This window comes from Nothobranchius furzeri, chromosome 10 (assembly GCF_043380555.1).
Source record: "Nothobranchius furzeri strain GRZ-AD chromosome 10, NfurGRZ-RIMD1, whole genome shotgun sequence".
Classification (NCBI taxonomy): domain Eukaryota; kingdom Metazoa; phylum Chordata; class Actinopteri; order Cyprinodontiformes; family Nothobranchiidae; genus Nothobranchius; species Nothobranchius furzeri.
The window spans coordinates 32,012,915-32,034,128 of record NC_091750.1 but is presented as its reverse complement, the minus strand read 5'-3'; the positions used below and the strand labels follow the sequence as shown (position 1 = coordinate 32,034,128).

The 21,214-nt window shown below is 45.5% G+C and overlaps 1 protein-coding gene across 2 annotated transcripts in view; it reads right to left on the bottom strand.

The window, feature by feature from the left end:
- Positions 1–21,214, bottom strand: part of mfn2 (mitofusin 2) — a 45,812-nt gene that overhangs the window by 7,203 nt on the left and 17,395 nt on the right. For both annotated transcript variants that reach the window (XM_054745608.2, XM_070555511.1), the window contains exons 8-13: positions 14,582–14,735; positions 8,011–8,078; positions 6,026–6,147; positions 4,561–4,687; positions 4,284–4,388; positions 1–76 (exon numbers count right to left, since the gene is read on the bottom strand). The exon at positions 1–76 is cut by the window's left edge and continues 27 nt beyond it. In XM_054745608.2, coding sequence (XP_054601583.1) covers positions 1–76; positions 4,284–4,388; positions 4,561–4,687; positions 6,026–6,147; positions 8,011–8,078; positions 14,582–14,735 — 652 coding nt within the window. The remainder of the gene's footprint in view (positions 77–4,283; positions 4,389–4,560; positions 4,688–6,025; positions 6,148–8,010; positions 8,079–14,581; positions 14,736–21,214) is intronic.

The following is a 21,214-nucleotide window of genomic DNA, read 5'->3' as shown; positions in this document are numbered from 1 at the left end:
TAGCGCTGGTGATGGAGCTGGAGCACTTCTGCGACATGTTCTTGCCCAGACCCTCCTCTATGTGGCGATGGAGCTCCTAAAGCAAAGACAAACGTAAACAAACATGAGTAGTTGTTTCTGTCTAGGGTATGCTAGCTGCTGGACCCTGGTCTGTTAGCTCTGGGTTAAGGAACATGTTTGGGTCTCTTTGGACCGTTTCTGTCTGTGGGAATGGTTCAGAACAGAAATAAAGTTTACAAGGCTGTGGTGGGCACTAAATGCACTGTGAGTTATTATCGTGATTGTTCAGTAAAACAATGTTGATTTTATATTTCCTCATCAGGTTGGCGCAGTGATAGTTTGCTCTTGTTGTGTGTTGTTTTTCTCTTTCTGTAGGTCTAGAAGCAGACTCTTGTTCATCGTTGGTTGTTTATTTTTGTCTCTTCCTTTTTCTTTCACCTCTGTCTCCGTGTCTGGTCAGAATTATAAAGCATTCAACAACAATAACAATAAAGTTTTAAGTATCAGGCGTGACATTGAAAGCAGACGCTTTGATGCTCCACCTGAGAGTAAATCTGTGAGGCTTGTTACCAGCATTCAGACATAAGTTCTGCTTGCTTCACAGCCAGACAGGACACGGGGGGGGGGGGGGGGGGGGGGTATAAATGAAATAAAGTGTACATTATTTTTTACTTGATCTTTAGCATTTCTCTAAAATCACTAATCATCTACGCAGGGCCAGATTAAAACTTTGTTGTACCCTGGGCAACAATATTCAAGGGCCCCATCATCACGACCCAAGGATCACCATAATGTGGTCACATACAGAATATTTTACTGTAATATGCAGTAAATATACTCAATACTTGAATGCCTGACACCACGTAACCCGCTCAGGGTAACCTTTGACCCACCTCGTGTGGACTGACCAATGAGGAGAGGGTCTTAACTTGAGGCCCTCTCTTCATTGGTCAGTCTGCATGAGACTGACTCTCAACTGACATTCAGTCGTAGGCAGCGAAGCGTCTCTGTGCAGCGCAAAAGCCCGGGTGGACAGTTTGTTTAATATAGGGTGATCATATCTCCATTTCCAAACAAGAGGACAGGGGATCTGTGCCTATGACGTCACACTATGGCAACGCCACACAAACCATGTTGGGACCCATTTTTTTTTTGTAAGAACTAAATTAATATCAGATTCTGCCAATAAAAGGGCTCTAAAACAATTCATATGTAAATATTTTGCATATTTATTGCAAAATCTCATTTTTCTGCTTTAGTGCTGCAACAAGGTTTTATTAATAATAAATTATAACTTTTGTTTTACTACAGCATCGGTAAGCTTCCTGTGCACAGATTATTAAGGATGCTTGTTTCAGCTGTGAGATTAGACCAGGGGTGGGCAATTATTTTTTCCTTGGGGCCACATGAGAAACAGAAAATATTGTGGAGGGCCAGGCCAAAAGGCTGAAGTCAATTATGCATAATATTAATGGTATTTCTTTATAAAAAGCAGTAAATATCATTGTTTCTTCAAGCTGGTAAGAGTAGACTATATGTTATAAATGAGCAAAAAGGAAAAAGTGAGGTTGTCTTACAAAAATGTGATTTATTCAAATTTCCCAAGGCAATGGTAAACAAAGTGTGCACATTTGGTTTTTGTTAAACATTTGTGACTTCTATTAGTTAACAGTTTCAGTCACATTCACTCCAAAACACATTCTGAGTTTCAAATATTGTTGGAAAGAGGTTCTTAGCATTCTACAGACACACAGTATTGTCTGTAAAATAAAATCACTGAACTGTGATCTTGAGAAAGAGGTTTAAAAAAAGTGTCCCAGTTCACTGCTAGTTGCCCACATTTGTGGTCCAAACACCTTATTTTGTGTTTTTAAGTGATTTTTTTCTTATTCAGTGAGAGAAATCTAGTCTCTGCTGGGCTTTAACGAGTGCATCAGAGTCAGGTTGGATGTCTGAGGTGGAGAAGCGAAGCACAGCTGACAAATGATCATCAGTGAGAGAGGATCTATACCTGGATTTTGTAAACTTCATCATTGAAAATGTTTGTGCACAAATGTAGGTAGAGCCGAAGAGAACCAACATCTTCTGAGCACGTCTCTTCAGGTTTGGAAAGTCCTCCTTAAGAGAAGAGTAGAAATCCAGCAGAGATCCTGAATCTCTGCTTTCAAGTCCCAAACCCTCTTCAGCACTTTCCCCAGGCTGAGCCAGCTGACAGCTGTGTGGAGTCCTCCACAAGAGCCACAAACTGTCTGTGATTCATCGCCCGTGCCCTGATGAAGTTTATTATTTTAGTAACAACATCAGTTACACGGTTGATTTTTAGCACTGACTTGCACAACACATGTTGGTGTATAATTCAATGCAAAAACACCTATTTTTGATCTGCATCGATTTCTGTCACTTTATCTTGCATGCGTTTCTAAAGTCCGACATTTTTCCCTGTAAGATTTGGACAACCGTCTGTTGTGCCACCTGACAGTCTCTCCCCTTTCAATCCCAGAGTGTCCGTGCACGCATTTCCCTCTGTAAAAAGATCACTCCCTGTCATTGTCCCTCTCATCCACCGCATTGCTGCCAGCTCCTCTGTGAGCTTGAAGTCCGTTATCCCCCAGACAAATACGAGCAGCTGGGCTGTGTCCCGGACATCACAGCTCTCGTCTAATGAGAAAAAGTCAAAACTTGCCACTTCACGTTGCAGCTGAAGCTCCAGGTTCCCCGCAATGTCCTCGATCCTCCTGGTCACGGTTCGCCTGGACAGCGGGATTTGCTCAAATGCGCCTTTTTTTCAGGGCAGTGCAGCAGAGTCCACCATGCACTCTTTGACAAACTCTCCCTCCGAAAACGGCTTGCTGTTTTTAGCTATTTTGTGGGATATCACAAAGCTGGTCCTGGTTGCTGCATCCCTGGATGTGTGAAGCTTAGTAAAAAAGCCTTGCTGCTTTTGCAACTTTGCTAGCAAAGCTTCGGATGTCCGTGCCCTCTCAGCATCAGACAAGTTCTTGTATTTTTCCGAGTGTTTCTTGTCGTAATGCCGACTCAAATTGTAGTCCTTAAACACGGCAATCTCCTCCCCGCAAACCAAACACACGGCTTTACCTCCGACTTCTGTAAAAAAAATACTTAGCAGTCCAATTTTTGTTGAAAATCCTGCATTCGGCATCTTTCTTTCTTTCTTTCTTTCTTTTTTTTTTGCATGAGCGGACATTTCTGGGGGCTACAATCACCATGTCAACAGCGGGCACTTGTTGCTATACGTATTGCGTCATTGTGCACGTAAAAACAACTTCAAAATAAAAGCAATGCAGCCTTAGCCCATGCATGAGGTAAAATGAGAAAATACATTTATTTTGTAATTTCCAATTAACCTTACGCGGGCCGGTCAAAGTCAACCAAAGGGCCGTATGTGGCCCGCGGGCCGTAAAATGCCCAGGTCTGGATTAGACGATAGGATCAATGATAAAATAAGTTGTCACAAACTCCATGGAAACTTTCAGAGAATCCACAAATAGTGGCTTTCAGATGGTTTTGTTACTTTTAGCAAGTTTAGAAAAGCAGCAGATGAGACAGCATGGACATGAGGGTCACACAGCCGAGCTGCAGGGGGACAGGTGTCGTCCTGCCTTATATTGCAAGCTTGTGTGTTATGTGCGTTACAGCCAGCGATCCAAACAGCAGCAGCACCCACTGCCGTGCGCCGTTCGTGTCAGCGGACACAGGTCGGGGGGGGGGCATTACGCTTAGCCTGGCGGGTGACCAGCCTTTCTCATGGTCTGCTGAGACTTCCCGCGTTCCTCCTCTGCGGGACGTCTGTGTAATGTTTACCGTTGTATTCTGTAGTGAATACATCACACGTTCGGAGTATTTTGACGCGAGGCTTCGCAGCGTTCTCAATTATTGATGCCGCCACCGTTTATTTATTGTGGCTGATAAATAAAGTACAGATAATCTACATACAGCACAAACTTTGAGACCCAGGTGTCAAAATTCAAGACTTTTTAAAGACTTTTTAAGGTCTAATTTCCAAATTCCTAAATTACTTTTAAGACTTTTTAAGACCACACAGGAACCCTCTTGCATCGTAACTGTAAATGATTTAGCATCTTGGTAAACTTCTGTAATTGGGCCACATGGTGTGAGTTGGTAATAAGAGTGTCATCCACATAACAGACCTCCATGTGGTACTGTGGTAAGCAGCCAGAGCACCAACACTGACAGATGGTAGAGTACAGGTGTGGGTTCAGGCTCACAACAACGACTAATTACTACACCAGGACTCAACTCACATTTTTGTAGACTTTCAGCACCACTGGTGATGTGTGGAAGTCCACGTGGAAGTCATCTACCAGCACGTGTAGCTTCCTGATTTCCTCTGCCATAGTGTTGGATACCTTGAAGAGCACCAAGTAAGTCTGATCACTTCTGGTATCAGGGCTGCCAACTCTAATGCATTTCATTGCTTTCATCCTTGTCTGATTTCTGAGTGGCACTATTAATACAAACAGTTTTCACTAAAAGTGTTAAATGTAAAATGTGAACAGCGTAGAAAGGCTGAAGTCTCACCTGCCTCTCAACCTCCTCTGTGATCTTCTTAATCTTGATCTTGCAGTCTAGAGTCAGCAGGTCCAGTTGTTGTTCAATAAACTCCAGTCGCTCCAGACGGTCTTCCTTTGTCTCAATGCAGTAGCCTCTGAACACACACACACACACACACACACACACACACTTGTATTTGTATGTTTGTGTGAACCCTTCATTGACTTCCATTCATGATAGTGACTCCACCATGCCTAAACATGGACATATACACTACGGACGAATAACGTCCACAGGCTCAAATGATGCTATTGATTTTAATGGGAGGTTCCTACCATCGCCATTTTGACAGTGTCACACGTCTCGTCCAAGCCCCCACAATGCGGGTCTGACATTAAGCCAACCCGGAAGTACCAAAAATTGCAGTTCCACCCTCATCCACTAGGGGCAGGTGTCAGAAGCGAGCAAATCCTCATTGACTCCCATGTTAAAAATACCAATTTCACAGCAGAAATAAACATGTTTACAGCCTGGTACCAGAACATGTTTTAGGTTTAAATGATCTAGTTTACACTCATGACAACTCTGAGGGGGGGTGAATGTTTTTCTCACTCTTCTGTTTAAGTGTATTAAAAGCCTAAAATTCTGTATAATTAATGAGCATCAGACCCACGTGACCACAGAGCTAGCTCCGGGGAAAGGCCTCAGTAGAGCCTCAGTCTGGCCTGGAAACTGCTCCGGGATTTTCAGTCTCTCAACTTGGACCATCAGTTGTAGCGTCTGTGCGTTCTTCTTTGGTGTGTTCTTGCTGTGTTTAGTTTCTAATTCCATTTTTGGTTCTTTTTAAAACACAGGAAAGGTTTTTCTTTACTTTGCCAACGTTTCGTTTGCCGACTGCAAACAGCACCCGCGGATAAACGGAGTAGGAAGCGACGCCAACATCAGCGTCAGCTCTGAGGTTTTTCTGATTCTCATTTATTTCTGTTTGAAGATCATTATGATTTTATGACTTTGTTTTGTTTTGGATCTATGTGAAACCAGCTGAGGCCTTTCCCCGGATCTCGGTGCTAGCGCTAGCTCGTGGCTCTTATGCTCATTGTTTATTCATCATTTGAAGCATTTCATTACACATAAACAGAAGAGTTAGAAAATAAAAACCTGAGTTGTCATGAATGTAAACTAGATCTATTAAACCTAGAATGGTTTTTGAACCAGGCTGTAAACATGTTTATTTCTGCTGTGAAGATGGTATTTTTAACATGGGACTCAATGAGGATCTGCTCTGTTCTGACACCAGCCCCTAGTGGATGAGGGTGGAACTGCAAACATAGGCCCTCCTTGTTGGGAGCAACGCCAGCCTTGTGCCTAGCTCATACCCTAACCCTAACCTAAGCTAAAAGTCATGCCAAACCTCTGCATGTATTAAGTTTTTTGCGTTGTATGGACCAGCAAATGAGTCCGCTTAAATGCACAATCACACACAAACACGCACCGTTGCTCATGGGCAGCCAGGTGAATGGAGTCCATAATGTGACGCAGAGCTTCTGAGATCTGCTTGGCTCTCACTGTGTGCTGCTCAAACTTGGTCTTTACTGCAGATTGTGAAATGCACTCCTAGACAGACGTTAAGAGGACAAGAACAGACATGAGGCAGAGCTGGAGACTTTGTTACTCATCAAACATTTGTACTTTATTATCTTAACATTGTAATACGTCTGTGGTGGTCTCTAGTAGGAATCAATACCTGTAAGTTGTACTCGGGGGGGGGGGGGCATAACTAATCTGTGTTAATGGAGGGTTTAACGGAGCGTGCTCTCTGGAGAGAACGCGTGATCTCACTGATCTCAAAGGAAATCCTTCTGCTCTGCTGTGATTTGGGAGATGTTGACAGACAAACCTCACAAATCCGATTCCAGTTTTACAACTACAAGAACCCCCCAGAACCTCCTCTGCTCCCCGATCACACACGCATCGTTGCCAAGGTAACCACACTGAATGACAGCTCAGAAGAGGCTGCGCTCTCAGACATTTCCATGTAACGCCCGGAACACACCAGAAGCGGCGCTTCCGCGTCTGGTTACTCTGTGATTTATCAGATTCATTCTTAGTTTGTTCCTGACAGGAACCTCTCCTCTGTCTCCTCTCACTGCACTTATAACCTCTGCTACTTGTTTAGTTTTGTTGCACTTTGGCAGCCAGTGTCTCGATCTGGCTGCCAATAAAGTTGTTCTTATTTTTCCGGGAAAAAAACTGGGAATTCCGTTATGTGCTGAGGACGTAGCATGACCAAATATGGTTAATCGAGGGCGTGTCTGTATGTAAATGACTGAGAAGGGACAAGAGCACCTGGGTACGCACAGGTGGGATGTATCATCAGATGGTTGCAGAGGGACATGCGTACGAGAGTCCACCGCATATTTCATAAATCAGGTTTTTGACTGCTGGTACGCACAATTTAAATTTCATTAGTGGGAAGGTAAAAGGACAGTTTCTACCAACCTTTGATAAATGAGGGCCTAGATTTCTGCAGCAGGTGATTGGCAGGCTTCTAAATAAATCTATTATTTAGTCTGGCAGAGCTCCATTGGCGGCCCTCAGTCATGGGGCGGGTCCTACCGCGGTCTTTAAAATGATTTCCACATGCTACTGGACACTGAACACGTTCACTGCAACCAGTGTTAGTAAACGAGGCAGTCCGCTGCTGAAGGCGATCATAAACCCTCTTTTCCTAATAAAGAACTTAGATGCATCCATCTGCTCTCGATTCTAATAAAGCCCGAGTCCAGTAGACCAAGCCTGATCTACAAGCCTTTTCAAATGAGCTGTCGCCATCGTGTTGCACTTTGTCGCATCATCCCGCACAACAGACAATAGAGGGCCCTGATTGGCCCACAAAGCCGATAAAGCGCTGTGATTGGTCCACGCATTATCAGTTTAAAACCCCTATAGAGATGTGATTGACCAGCCAGATTGCTGCTGGGGCTGCAGAGGTTCCAATGGAGCGTTCCTAGACCACACTTTGGTCTGGTTCACTGGGCTGGGATCCTGGCCCTCCAGGACCAAGATGAGAACTCCAGTTCTAAAATAAAGGACCATTTTGTTAGGATTCTGTTAGGGCCTTAAAGTCAGTGGGCAGGCCCTCGGAGAAATGGGTGATACTTCAGAGCAAGGGGTGGGTCTTATGGTCAGTGGGTAGGTTGAGGGAGGGGAGCATTCTGAGGCTTTTGCATGAAAATTACTAAAATTAACGATTGAATCAAAGATTGTTTTTCTGCACTATGCAAAAAAGTTCTGATTTAAAATATTTAATTCGGGATTTCATTGTTTTTTCGACATTAAAAATAAAAAATGCAAATAGCAATTAGTAGTCTTACCATACCATATTCTATAGTATTTGAAATATTAATATATATACAATAAAAATATTCAGATTAAACTGTATACAGCACCTCTGAGAGGCCAGCCTCAGCCACTTACTTCAAACCTCCTCTCAAAGTTCTGGAACTCAAACATTCGGGCCTGAAACCCGTCAGCGAGGGCACCACCTGAAATACAACATTAACGAGATATGCTGATGACATCATCATTGTAGTTTGACCTGATCCATCTCCTCTGTTTAAGTCAGGTGACGTTATCCTCAGAAAATATCCCAAAACATGGAGACATTCATCCGTCTTAAGCGCCTCGTGATCTTTATCTTGAGAGGCGCTATAGAGATGATATTTTCTTCTTCTTCTGTGGACACACTCCCACATCAATCAGAGCCCCCTGAGCTAGCTAGTGTTGTCTTCACTGGTGTGTGTGTGTGTGTGTGTGTGTGTGTGTGTGTGTGTGTGTGTGTGTGTGTGTGTGTGTGTGTGTGTGTGTGTGTGTGTGTGTGTGTGTGTGCATTCGCACAGTCATCACATTAATGATTGTGTGTTTAAACTTCCTGTGGATCCACATGTGGATCCAGGGTCAGGGAGCTTAAGATTTTTGGAGTCTGCCTGATCCATCCCGGTGGCTGCCTGGTGGGATCTGAGTCCCTGGGCTCTGTTGGGTCCCCGGCGGGGCTGGTCGCCCCTGGGTCCCGAGGTTCTGGGCTCGGCTGGCTTGGGGGTGGGAGGCTGTGGGCGGGCCTGTGGGCCTCTGGAGAGGGCTGGGGCTTTCTGGTTACTGTCTCCCTGGGGAGACTGCATGCAGTCACTAACATTAACAACACTAACAGATTGAGTCTAGGCAGTGATTCCCCCCTAGTGGTCAGTGAGAGCATTAAAGGTGGTAAGCAGAAAAATGTACCGTAAATCCTCTAATACAGGCCGGTATTCAATTAAAGGCCGGGTCTCCAATTTTGGCCGGTGTCGGAGTCGGTGGAGGTAAATAATGGCCGGTCTCTTATTGTGGCCAGATGGAATGTGGTAACAAGCAAGTATGAGCGTCCCAGCGGCAGGGTTATAGTCCCCAAATCAACCAGCAGGAGGCAGTAGAGGTTCACGCAGACCTTTATTAGGCTTTTTCTTCAACGCTTTGTAACGCTACAGACACGATCCTCTATCACGCTCCTACCACACAGAGTCACGGTGTCAGTTAACCATGCTAATTCAACCCGCTCCACAGAACACACATCACCTTCCCTGTGGCTTACATAACACTCACACAACACGCAAATCAGCACATAGGAACTAGCAGAACGATAGGAAACACATATAACACAATACCCAGAATGCACCTGGCTTACAACCCCAGCCAGGTCATTACACTATCAAGTTCAAAGAGAACGTGCTGATTATGCTGCAGAACACTCTGGAGAGCAGCAGTAGGGGGTGTATGAACTACAGCAATCCCTCGTTTATCGCGGTAGATGCGTTCCAGACCTGGCCGCGATAGGTGAAAATCCGCGAAGTAGGGACTCCCAGCATGCCCCTCGCGGGGATTCCCTTCACGTCGCACCTACGTCACAAACCACGGCTATCAACGGAAGTCGCCTTTACAGCTCAGTCATCGTTTCTTCAGATTCATGATCAGAGTTTCCAACCTACCGATCAATCCAACGAACTATCAGCTCATAGTAAGTTCTCTTACTTACTTCTGGAAAGCCCGGCATTTCCGTGTCACTTCATTGACGCTCAAACGCTCGGGGGTTTCCTAGAGCAGCCGGCGTTGCACCGACGCTATCACTTCCGCGTCTGTGACACCACGCTCCCGTAGGTACTGACACGCGATCGTTCATGTCGGTTCATTTCCTTTAATGTTTTCTGTCTTTTATTTGCGCCTGATGTGTATCGCTGCTGTGGAGCGGGGCGCATCAACTTGTCCTCCGACGCACCGATCACTGATGCGGCCGGCAAGCAGGGAGCGCTCCGCTGTTTTCGCGGTCGGTAGATCTGCCTCCTGAGAACGGCCACAGTAACAATCAGGTGTCGCCACCTTAAAAACTAATTTAACACGCGATCGTTCATGTCAGTTCATTTCCTTTAATGTTTTCTGTCTTTTATTTGCGCCTGATGCGTTTCGCTGCATGCTGTGGAGCGGGGCGCTGCGCGCATCACCTTGTCCTCCGACGCACTGATCACTGATACGGCCGCCAAACAGCGAGCGCTCCGCTGTTTCTGCAGTCGGTAGATCTTTTAGAACTGCAGTTCAAAGGTAACTCATGAGGTGAATATATATGAACCCAGGTAGCAGTTTTTCTTTAGGATTGAGAGGAGATGCAGGAAGATAATAAACAGGCAGGACAGAAAAATAGTCAAATAAAAACAAGTTAGTTTTTGTACCTGCTGGTTGCAACAAACAGACACCATTGAAGGTAATCAGAAGTGAGGAACAGAAAATGAAATAATTATTTTAATGTTTAGAGCAGCAGGAACTCCGAGAGGCTGCAGGCGCATCAGTGAGTTTGCAGCCGCTGCACAGGGGGAGGGGGGAGAGGGCTGAAGCAGGGGGAGGGGGGAGAGGGCTGAAGCAGGGGGAGGGGGGAGAGGGCTGAAGCAGAAACTACCGTTGTTAAAAGAAATGTGTTTAACTTTGAAAATGTGGGCGCAATTTTAATTGTCAAAAACTCCAGCGAACCATTAGCTCATTTTGCTCAAATAGAAATAGAGGCCTGCCTCTAATACTGGCCCTCCTTCCAATAAAGGCCTGGAGCTTGATGAGCTTGAGTCAAATACAGGCCCGGGCCTGTATTAGAGGATTTACGGTATATTTCATTACCCAGATGATGACTTCATTGGCCCTGGTAAAAGAATTTAAATAAAAAACATTGGGCTGATGTGTTTTGCTTGATGGATATTCTAATAAAGTAATGCACATAATATACAGTTGATATAACATTATCAATTAATTATTTAGTCCAACCACAACTGTGCATGAATTTTTTGAGCTGTGTCAGCTTTGGACTGCAGGCTGCAGCGCGTGGGTTCAGATGCACTTGACCCGGTAACGTTGGTTATACAGGTCACGTGACCATCAAAGCTGCTGTTTTATTGCAGTTTTGACTGATCCTGGATCTGTTTTACATCTGGGGTTTTCCCTCTGTGTTACGAAGAAGTACAAAATACGAAGCAAATGTGGACAGAAACTACAGAAAATGTGGGTGTAGAGGTGGCGACCACATCAAGAGGAGGATGAGAATGAAGGACTAATTTGTCCGTGTTAAAATCTTTGAAATATATAAACTCATTAGTAAATACACTATCGGGGACCGTATACACGAGTGTTACGGTGGCAGGATACCAAAGAACAGCGCTACGGCCTCGGTTGTCCTAGAGGGGAATTGCTTTCCAACACTCCGCTGCCTGAACACAAGTTCGAATGTGGAAACCTTTCCGACACTCCGTGTGCGTCTCTCCGTTGCAGAGCTCACGGAGAAGCATAAATTAGGCTTTAGACGCAGTACATCCAAGTGACAGCACAAGGTCCAACGTGTGACCACATGCCTGAGTGGCCCCACTAACACATCACGTCAAATTTAAAGAGCTCACAAGATTGATAAAATCCAAGACCAGCGGTTTTTCAGGACGTCAAACGTGAATATTACAGTCTCCAAGTAGCATGACCTGGTCATGCCGAGACGCATAGTTAGCTAAAAACTCAGAGAACTCAGGCAAAAATTATTTGTTGTAGGAAAGAGCAGATCAGCCACAGGCCCCGCCTCCAGAGTGCCAAAATTCCAAACAGCCAAGGAAGCTGAATCAGCAACCAAAAGCGCAGACACGCGCATGTGTGTCACTTGTGCATATCCTTGTGCGCTCACAGACACAGTTTACTCTCTCAGTGTACAAATGCCCTCTCGTGATTTTCATTTGAGAGTTCTAATTTCCATTCACATGTCACATTCACACATGCGTGGAAATCACATGCATGTATTTTGGCACCATACTCCTACAGGAGTAAAGGATTAGAAAAGCCTCATAGATCTACGTCTCACTGTCACTGTCTCATGGACTCACCCATCTTGACTCACGACGGGGAAGGCTGTTTTCGGTTTAGTGTCCAGGAAACTGCAGAGAATGTCTCGCCTACCATAAACTAATCTTTAGCATTCGTAATTTCGCCACTCAGTATAGGCTCCTTCCGATTTGTGTTGATTTTGGGGAGATCAAACGTTAACGATACAAGTCAGTGGTCGAGTCAAGTTGCAGTACAAGCACTTCTACACTTATGAGAGCACCATGTGAGTATCCGTGTGCGTACATGCACTTGTATATGTAAGGTTTCTAATATAGGAGAGTCTAATAGAGAGTGTGAGGGGCCACAGACCTGCCCCCCAAAGATGTGTAGAAGATGGAGGGAGCTCCAAGTCCCAGAGATCCAGGAGCTGCCCCAGAGTGCAGGGACTCCAGGGAGACCGTAACCAGAGAAGCCCCAATCCCCTCTCGAGAGGCATAGAGGATTGCCCCAAGGGGCCACTACCAGCAGCCGGCAGAGTCCCGGGAGATAGAAGCGGCAAGCCCACAGGCCCGCCCGCAGTCTCCCACCCCCTAGCCGACCAAACCCGGAACCCTGCGACCCGGGACCCAGGGGCAACCAGCCCTGCTGGGGACCCAACAGAGCCCAGGGAGTCAGATCCCAACAGGCAGCCACCGGGATCAATCAGCTGATGCCACCACACAGCCCCACTTCCCCCCACAGCCCTCTGTGCAATTTATAATTGGAAGTGGGCACCGGCACTCGGGATGAGGCTGAAAGGTCCCTTTGCCAAATGCCGTTGAGTGTGCGCACTCCCAAGGCCCTACGTGTGTGTTTGACTGGAATGTCGTTGGTGGAAGTGTTTAATGTGCAAATAAAATTGGGGGGCAGGCTGCCACAGAAATGAGGAATTGGGATCCATACCCGCACCCCCTGACTTGCCCAACCCCAAGGTCCTATGTGCATGTTTCAGGGTATCTGCAGGTTTAAGGGAGCCAAATGTAAGACTTTTTAAGACCTTTTTTTAAGGCCACTTTGACCAAATTTAAGCTATTTTTTAAATGAAATTTAAGCTATAATTTCCAGCTATTGCCTGGAACCGGTGCTAACCACGTCGCAAACGTGAGATTACCCACCCAGTTACCATTAAACTTGCACTTCCCCATGGCACAAGCTTAACCAGCTAATGTGCTCATCTAAAAATAGCCCTCTTTCACAACCAACTGAATGTGTACGGTTCCGCTTACGCCAACATCGTACACAAAAAATGCTAGAAATTCTTGTTCATTGGGTCTTTGGTAATTTAAGACCTTTGGAAACTGTATTTAAGGATTATTTGTCATTTTTAAGGATTTTTAAGGCCTTAAATTTAGAAAAGCAAATTTAAGACTTTTTAAGACTTTTTAAGGACCCGCGGATACCCTGATGTTTGTGTGATGATGTGAGGGAGCAGGAGGAGAGAAATATGTGGGGATGGGGATGAATGGCTGTTTGGCTAAGCCCTCCAGGGAGCCAGCTCCCCCACTGGCTCCAATAGGCACCTCCGTTCTCCAAATGCCACCCTGGGCATGGAGACCCCAGCCCATCTAACCAGGGCCCAAAGCAGCAGCATCGCAGAGCCCCATGGAGTTCGAGGGCACCAACCCAGCCCCACCCCAGCAGAATATCTACTCCCATCTCTGCATTTGCACAACTTCCAGAATATGTAAGACAAAGGACATCCAGGTAAGGTTGGGTCCTCCCCCTCCTGGACATCCCCCTCCCCCGTGATGGGACAGAATTGTTATCATTTCAGAGGAGCCAAGGTCCCAGTCGAGGACTTAAATTTACAAACTTGGATGAAAGCCAAATTCAACTATTGGTCGCGCCTTCCTCGTTGCTCAACGGCCATCAAGCTCTTGGATGTAACCATCCGCCCTTTAGCTCCTTCTCAGATGATGAGAGCTTCAACACACATCACTGCTGACTCATAGTAATGCACTGCATTTTCTCATCAGTAACGAAGACTGAGTTAAGACCGTAGAAAAAGTGCATAAGCTGATTAAACGTGACAAAAATAAAGTAATTCTGTTAGTAACCTTGTTTTTTCCAACGCCGTGACTTCAAATGGCGTTTTTGTTTTTGGGACTCTTGTAGTTTATGTTGAAGTGGTAGTAGAAGTCTCCACTTAACCTGAATGAGATACCATTATTTTTGTTCAGGCCTTTAACTGAGTTTATTTTTAAATATTTCCATTGAAGCATGGTAGAAAAGCAATGTCTAACTTTCATTGGGTAAATTTCATAGAATTTTCATATATTATTACTTTGGTCAGATTCAAGTTATTTCTGACCATTGTGGGTTTTTCTTTCATTGACTGAAGGGTATAAACAATTGTGTCCCCGTCTGTACATGACATGTACTGTTGAGTGTGGTATGCTGTCAGCTGGACTCAGGTTCTAGAAGGTTTACATCTGGGCAGCTCACCATCACTGCTCAGAAGGAAGGCAAACACACAGCTCAAACTGCAAGCAGGACAGGCATGCCATGTGATTTTTCCTTTCGACTGGCAATCACTACAGTAAAAACACATCTAAACTATTTTAGTGGATGTTTTGGGACTGAATTATCATTTTAAAAAGTACTTTCTTTCCAAGTTGTTAGGAGCTAGGTGAGACCCCACCTGCTTCAGGCATTCCCTGGGACTTCTGCACACGAGCCTGAAGAACCTCTTTGGCAGACACAAAGAAGATCCGGTCGGTGGCCTGGCCTCTGTCAACCACACCCAACTCATCCACCAGGAAGGTGGTGCAACGGTCCATATGCTGCCTGCGTACCTGTCAAAGCAGAAGAGCACAAACTAAGACAAACCATGGAAGCACACCAGAGGGAAAAGCCCATTCAGTTGACAAGCAAACATTCCCAACATTAGCCAACTTTATAAAGCAGTTCAACAACAGAAGACACTTACATAATGGCTTTAAAAAAACTAGAACCATCAACTTCAAGTGAAAAAATATGGCAATTACTTAAATTAGGGGTGAGTGTAACTTTTATGTTACCGTGTTATTATTGTTAAAAATGTATCCTCTTATTTATTTTTATTTTTACCAGGTCCTGTCTGGCTGTCATCAGAATCGATGTCTGAATGCTGAAGACACGCCTTGAAATTTTATTCCCACGGGTGGAGATAAGAACTTGGGATATAATGCTACTCCTGATACCAAAACTTCATTAGAAATATTTTCGTTGTTTTAAATACCAACGGACATGAAGACAGAGGTGAAAGACAGAGGGAGAGTGAGGGAAGAGGTGTGTGTGTGAGTGGGGGGGTCACAAAAATTAGCAATAACTGATGAACAAGAATCTGCTTCTAGACCAGCAGAAACAGAGAAAAAAAAATGGAGACACACAAAAAGACAACAAGACCAAAATATCACTGCACCAACTACATGAGGATATATAAAAGTAACCATTTTGCTGAGACACACATTGTAATAATTAATTGTTCATTTAATGCCAACCACAGCCACCACACAGGTGATGTGTTGAAATCGCCAAAGTCCATCCTCGTGAGAGCACCACGTGAGCACCTGTGTGCATATACTTAACTGTACTATACTTAACTTCTCTAGGAGTGTCCGATAGTGAGTGTGAGGGGTCACAGACCTATCACCAAAGACGTGTGGAAGATGGAGGAGTTCCAAGCCCTAGAGATCCATGGGTTTCCCCAAAGCGCAGGAACCCCAGGGAGACAGCTGTCAGAGAAGCCCCAACCCCCCTCACAAGAAGCTCAGAGGATTACACTGGGGGGTCGAAACCAGCAGCCATCAGAGCACTGGGAGATGATAACGAAAAGCCCCAGGCCTCCCCGCAGCCACCTAACCCCGAGTTGGCCTAGCACCCAGAACTGATAAGGAGATGAATGACCTTGCAGACCCTCTTGCCAAACAAGGTGCAGCTGTTGGTACCCCATGGTCCTTCAACGCCTTGTGGCTCCCTGACGATGTGTTTTCCCAGTCAGACCCACCTATCAGCAGGATGATCCTGTGCCTTTCTGATCCGACAGCTCATCTACCTTCTTCTGTCGAGCTTGAATCCTTTCCTGAGCTCAGTGCTCTCTTTCATGTTCGTGTCACACTGAGAATGGTTGAAGGGTTGCTAATGCATGCTTCCAAGCCTCCATCGTCGCCTGTTCTTGTGGCGCCGCCTTCCCTAAGGGGGGTATTATCACACCAGCTCAGGACTCTCCTTCTGCTGGACACAAAGGTGTCAAAGCCACGTTTGGTGCCTTGAGCCAGGTTACTTACTGCGTCAAGACATCTCAGACTATGTCCAGAGCTGTTTGGTTTGCTGTCAATTTCAACCATCAAACCCCATCCAAAGAGCTCCTCCACAAAGCAGAGGAACGTCCACACCGTGGTCTGACCTGCAATTTGATTGGGTGGGGCCCCTGACCAAGTCCAGCAGAGGTAACAAATACTTGTTGACCGTGACCTGTGCATTCACCAAATGGGTTGAATGTTTAACAGCACATAACGACACGGCGCAAACAACTGCTGTCCTTTTGATGAACCCCATTTTCTCCCGGTTCGGCCTCCCCGCATGTGTTAACTCAGATAGGGGAACTCACTTCACCTCTGAAGTGATGGAACACCTTTGGCAGATGTTGGGGGTAAAAGCCGATTTCCACCTTGGTTATCGGCCCCAGTCTTCTGGCCAAGTAGAAAGGATGAACCGAACGGTTGTCACCATTTTAAAGAAATACGTGTCCTCTAATCACAGAAACTGGGATGTGAAGCTTCCGTTGGTCCTTGTGGCCATACGGGTCCCTTCCCATGAGTCTACAGGCGTCTCCCTGTTTGAAATGATGACGGGTAGACAGATGACCATGCCGCTTCACCTGCTGTGTCGGTCAGTTCAGTCCAGTGCTTCTCCCGCTTACACTAACAAGCAGTATTTACAGGACCTGAAGAACCATCTGCCTGCAGCGTTGTCTTTTGCACAGACAAATGTGGGGAAATCAGCAGAGGGCACGAAAGCTAACTATGATCAAAAGGCCTCACACTCTGAACTCCACGTAGGTGATAAGACCTGGTTCTACAACTTTGCTCCTTAGTCTGGACAGATAAAAGGCACCTCTGGTAAACTGGCTAAGAAACCTTTGCTGAAGTGGTCAGGTCCATACCTAATCATTGAAAAACTCCCTCCGGTCGTTTATAAGATCACAATCACCAAAAGTCACAAAGATCCCGTGTACATGTGGGTCCACAGGAACCAAACCAAACCTCACAAGGGTTCCACAAACTTTGATGGTGGCACTACCCTTAAATCTAATAACTCACCTTGAATCGCAACTGGGGGGGGGGGGGGTTGCTCCCCCTTGGTTCTCTGTTTCAAGTTACCCAAGTTTTGTTTTGAGTGTAAGTGTGTGTGTGCATGGGAATAATTCATGTCTAAATATAATGTACAGACTTGGTTGGCTTTGATGTCGTCATGCTGGGGGTTTCTGAAGATCCGTGAGTTAGTTTCATAACAGTGAGAGGCGATTACATCTGCTAACTGTTACAATGACTCCAAATAGGGCTATAGGCGACATGACCTAAAATCAATATCAGGATGTATTGAGGATTTCACATCAATAATGATAAATGAACGATAACTACAGGTGTGCACAGAAGCAAAAGTTGTCCACTAGATGGGGCTGTCACATGTATTAGGCTGAGTCACATTTTTATGTGACTCAGGTGGTACAGCTTCTTAAAGGAGCATGAATGTTGCCAACCTGCACACATCTTTTCAGTTTTTAATGATCAAATTTATTGACATAGGAAATTTTCAGCTAAATGGCCTGTATCTGATATAGCGCCTTCTACGGTCCTGGAACCCCCAAGGCGCTTTACAACACAACCAATCATTCACCCATCCACACACACATTCACACCCTGGTGGGGATGAGCTACGATGTAGCTACAGCTGCCCTGGGACGCACTGACAGAGGCGAGGCTGCCGAGCACTGGCGCCACCGGTCCCTCTGACCACCACCAGCAGGGAAGTGGGGTTAAGTGTCTTGCCCAAGGACACAACAGCAGCGACAGACTGAGCTGGGCTCAAACCTGCAACCTACCAATTATGACACAAGCACTTAACTCCTGTGCCACCATTGCCCCACATTATCTCAATAAGACTCAGAAATTTCGATAACGATAAATTTTTTATTTATTGCCCAGCCCTAAATCTTCGGTGACCCATGGTCCAGAAGTAGATGGTCGTAACTTAGGCTCCCTATTCATCAGCTTTTCCCCCTCCACTAACCCTCCTCAGCACCACACTCTCCATCACTCCCCCCCTCAGTTACATTGGACCAGGTGAGGCAAGAAGTGAGGCGGCTTAAAAGCAGAAAAGCAACAAGTCCTGACAGGATCAGCCCCAGACTGCTCAAAGACTGTGCTGACCAGCTTTGAGAAGTGGTCAGCACATGTTCCACCTGAGCCTTCGGTTGGAGCAGGTCTCCAACCTTCGGAAGACCTCACGTTTGGTTCCAGTTCTCAAAACATCACATCCCAGAGAACCAGACCACTACAGACCTGTCACCTTGACCTCCCATCTGATGAAAACTATGGAGTGACTCATCCTCACCCATCTACGTTCTGTGGTGACCCTGACCCGGGAAATACAACAGCAGTTTGCATAAAAACCAAACATGGGTTGGAGGACACGCTCATCTACCAGCAGCACCGGGCTCTGACTCGCCTCAAGATGCAAAAGAGCACTGTGAGAATCATGCTCTTTGACTTCTCCAGTGCCTTCAACACCATCCATCCGAGGGCTGCAGGTGTGGACAAACATCTGACTGCATGGACCATCAACAACCTCACCAACAGGCCACAGTACGAGAGGCTGCACAACTGTACATCTGAAGTGGTTGTGTGCAGTACTGGAGCTCCACAGGGTTTGGTGCTCTCACCCTTTCTCTTCACCTTCTACACCTCAGACTTCACCTACAACACCAGCAGCTGTCACCTCCAGAAGGTCTCTGATGATTGTCTGCTGTGTGTCTGAGGGGAATGATCTGTAGTACAGACTTTGTGGACTGGTGTGAGCGTAACCACCTGGTGACTGACTTCCAGAGAAACACTCCTCTCTCACCAGTAAACATCCAGGGAGCAGACAATGATATGGATACCTTTAAGTACCCGGGTGTTTACCTCAACAGCAAACTGATGCTCTGTATAAGAAGGGCCAAAGCCACCTCCACCTCCTGAAGAGGCTGAGGTCCTTCAGAATTCATTCCCAGCAGCAAAAATCCTGTTATCACTCTGTGGTTGGCTCTGGTATCCACTCTGCTGTGGTCTGTTGGGGTGCAGGCAGCTCTGACCGAGACAGGAAGAGACTGAACAAGCTAGTTAAAAAGCTAGCTCGGTTCTGAGTTGCCCACTGGATTCAGTTGAGGAGACGAGCGAAAGGAAGATGCTGGGGAAGATGACCTACATCTTAAAAAGCCCCTCCCACCCACCGCGTTCCACTGTGGAGACCATGGACAGCTCCTTCAGAGGCAGACTGAGACATCCCAGATGTAAAACAGAACGTTACTGTAGGTCATTCATCCCCTCTGCAGTAAGAGTGTAGACCTCCTCAGTTTAACTGGTACTGGCATCATCCTGGTACACAATACCACCAATGCAATACTCAGTATTTAATACTTGTGCAATACCAGATTTACATAGTATGTCCGTGTCTATTGCAGTATGCTGCATAGTTCTGTAAGCTTTTTCACTTATTTGTGGTTTTTAGCGGTCGAAGGTTGCAATAACAGACTACTGCTTATGTGTATAAATACATGCACCTCTGTTATCATTTTTCTTCAAATTATTCTCTTGTGTGGTGCTGCTGTAACCAGTGAACTTCCCCACTGTGGGATCAATACAGTCTATTCTATTTTATACATACACACGTGTATTTATATATATACATATATCTATACATAGATTTCTATATAGGACCATGGATCCTCAGAACAAAAAAAATCAATGCAAGTGAAAGAGGCTTCAGACCTCGTGACACATACCATCAAGCACCACACACCTGGCGAGAAGCCTGCATTTCCCCGTTGACCACCGTGTGTTTACACAGACTCTGTTAATCTCCAAAGATGAACAGTGTCATAGTGATCCTTCTGCATTTACCGCAAAACATGGAAGCTATCGCTTACACTTTCGTTGCTTCAGCTGTGTAAGTCGAGACGGCCGGTTCTGAGGAGGACTGTCGGCTCACAACTCGTTAGATATTTCCAACTGATCTGGAAGCTTTGATACTATTCTCTTTTTGTTCTTCTGCACAAAGTTGGGTTAGATGATCTAAAGTAGTAATATCTGAATCCCTAGTGAGAAGCAGGAGAGCTGGAGCACTCAAGTGAGTACAAACAGGTGCAAAATAAACCCCAGAAACTAACAATTCAACACCTAAAGTGTAACCATCACTTACATCGGAAAAGTTAGTTAGACTTTTTACAGGTGAGCTTAACAAGTAAATACATTTCTCATTGGGCAAAAGCTCCAAGGTAGGAGGAGCTAATACTCAAAGTAAACTCGTACACCAGTTAAGTAAAAACAAGCCTTAATAATAGGTGCACAAGAAAAAAAGTCTACAAAATAATGAAAGACTAGAAAAGACTACCTATATCAGTGAGACTAGCACCATAGAGAGTATTCAGCTCCTCTAACCGTGAGAACTTGAGGACAAACCATGCTAAAACACAACAAATGAGCTAGGTATTCGCTAACTGAAGCAAGACAGATTAATTTCTCCTGCATCTGATTCTGAATGTCCTCTCGCTGTAGAGCACCAACCTGAGTGGATGACGTCGCTTAATTTCTGATCTAAATGGCCAGATTTTATTTTGTCAGGTTAAACCACAGGTGCAGCTCTGGAAAAAGGCTGGAGACGGGGTTTTTGCCCTCCAGCGTTGTGTGGATGTGCGCAGCCACCTGGATGTAAACAGTAATACTCAGCTCTTTTCTTTCTACTTTGCCTTACGACCTGAATTACACAGATGTTGTACTTCAATTTGAATGAAAAGCAATTACTTTGAGATTTCTTAGACTACCACTTAAATGACTACAAATCATTTTGTACAAATCTACAAATCGTAGAATCACTTCTCTGCCAACATAGCTGCTACTTACCACATGGCCATTTATAGTGGTTTTCTCCACATTTGATGCTCCTTCGTCATGCTGGATGATGGACTGAAAGCTTTTAAGCTAAACTTCTCTTTTGTGTGTCTCGTTCAATTACATCAATTTAGTGCGACAGA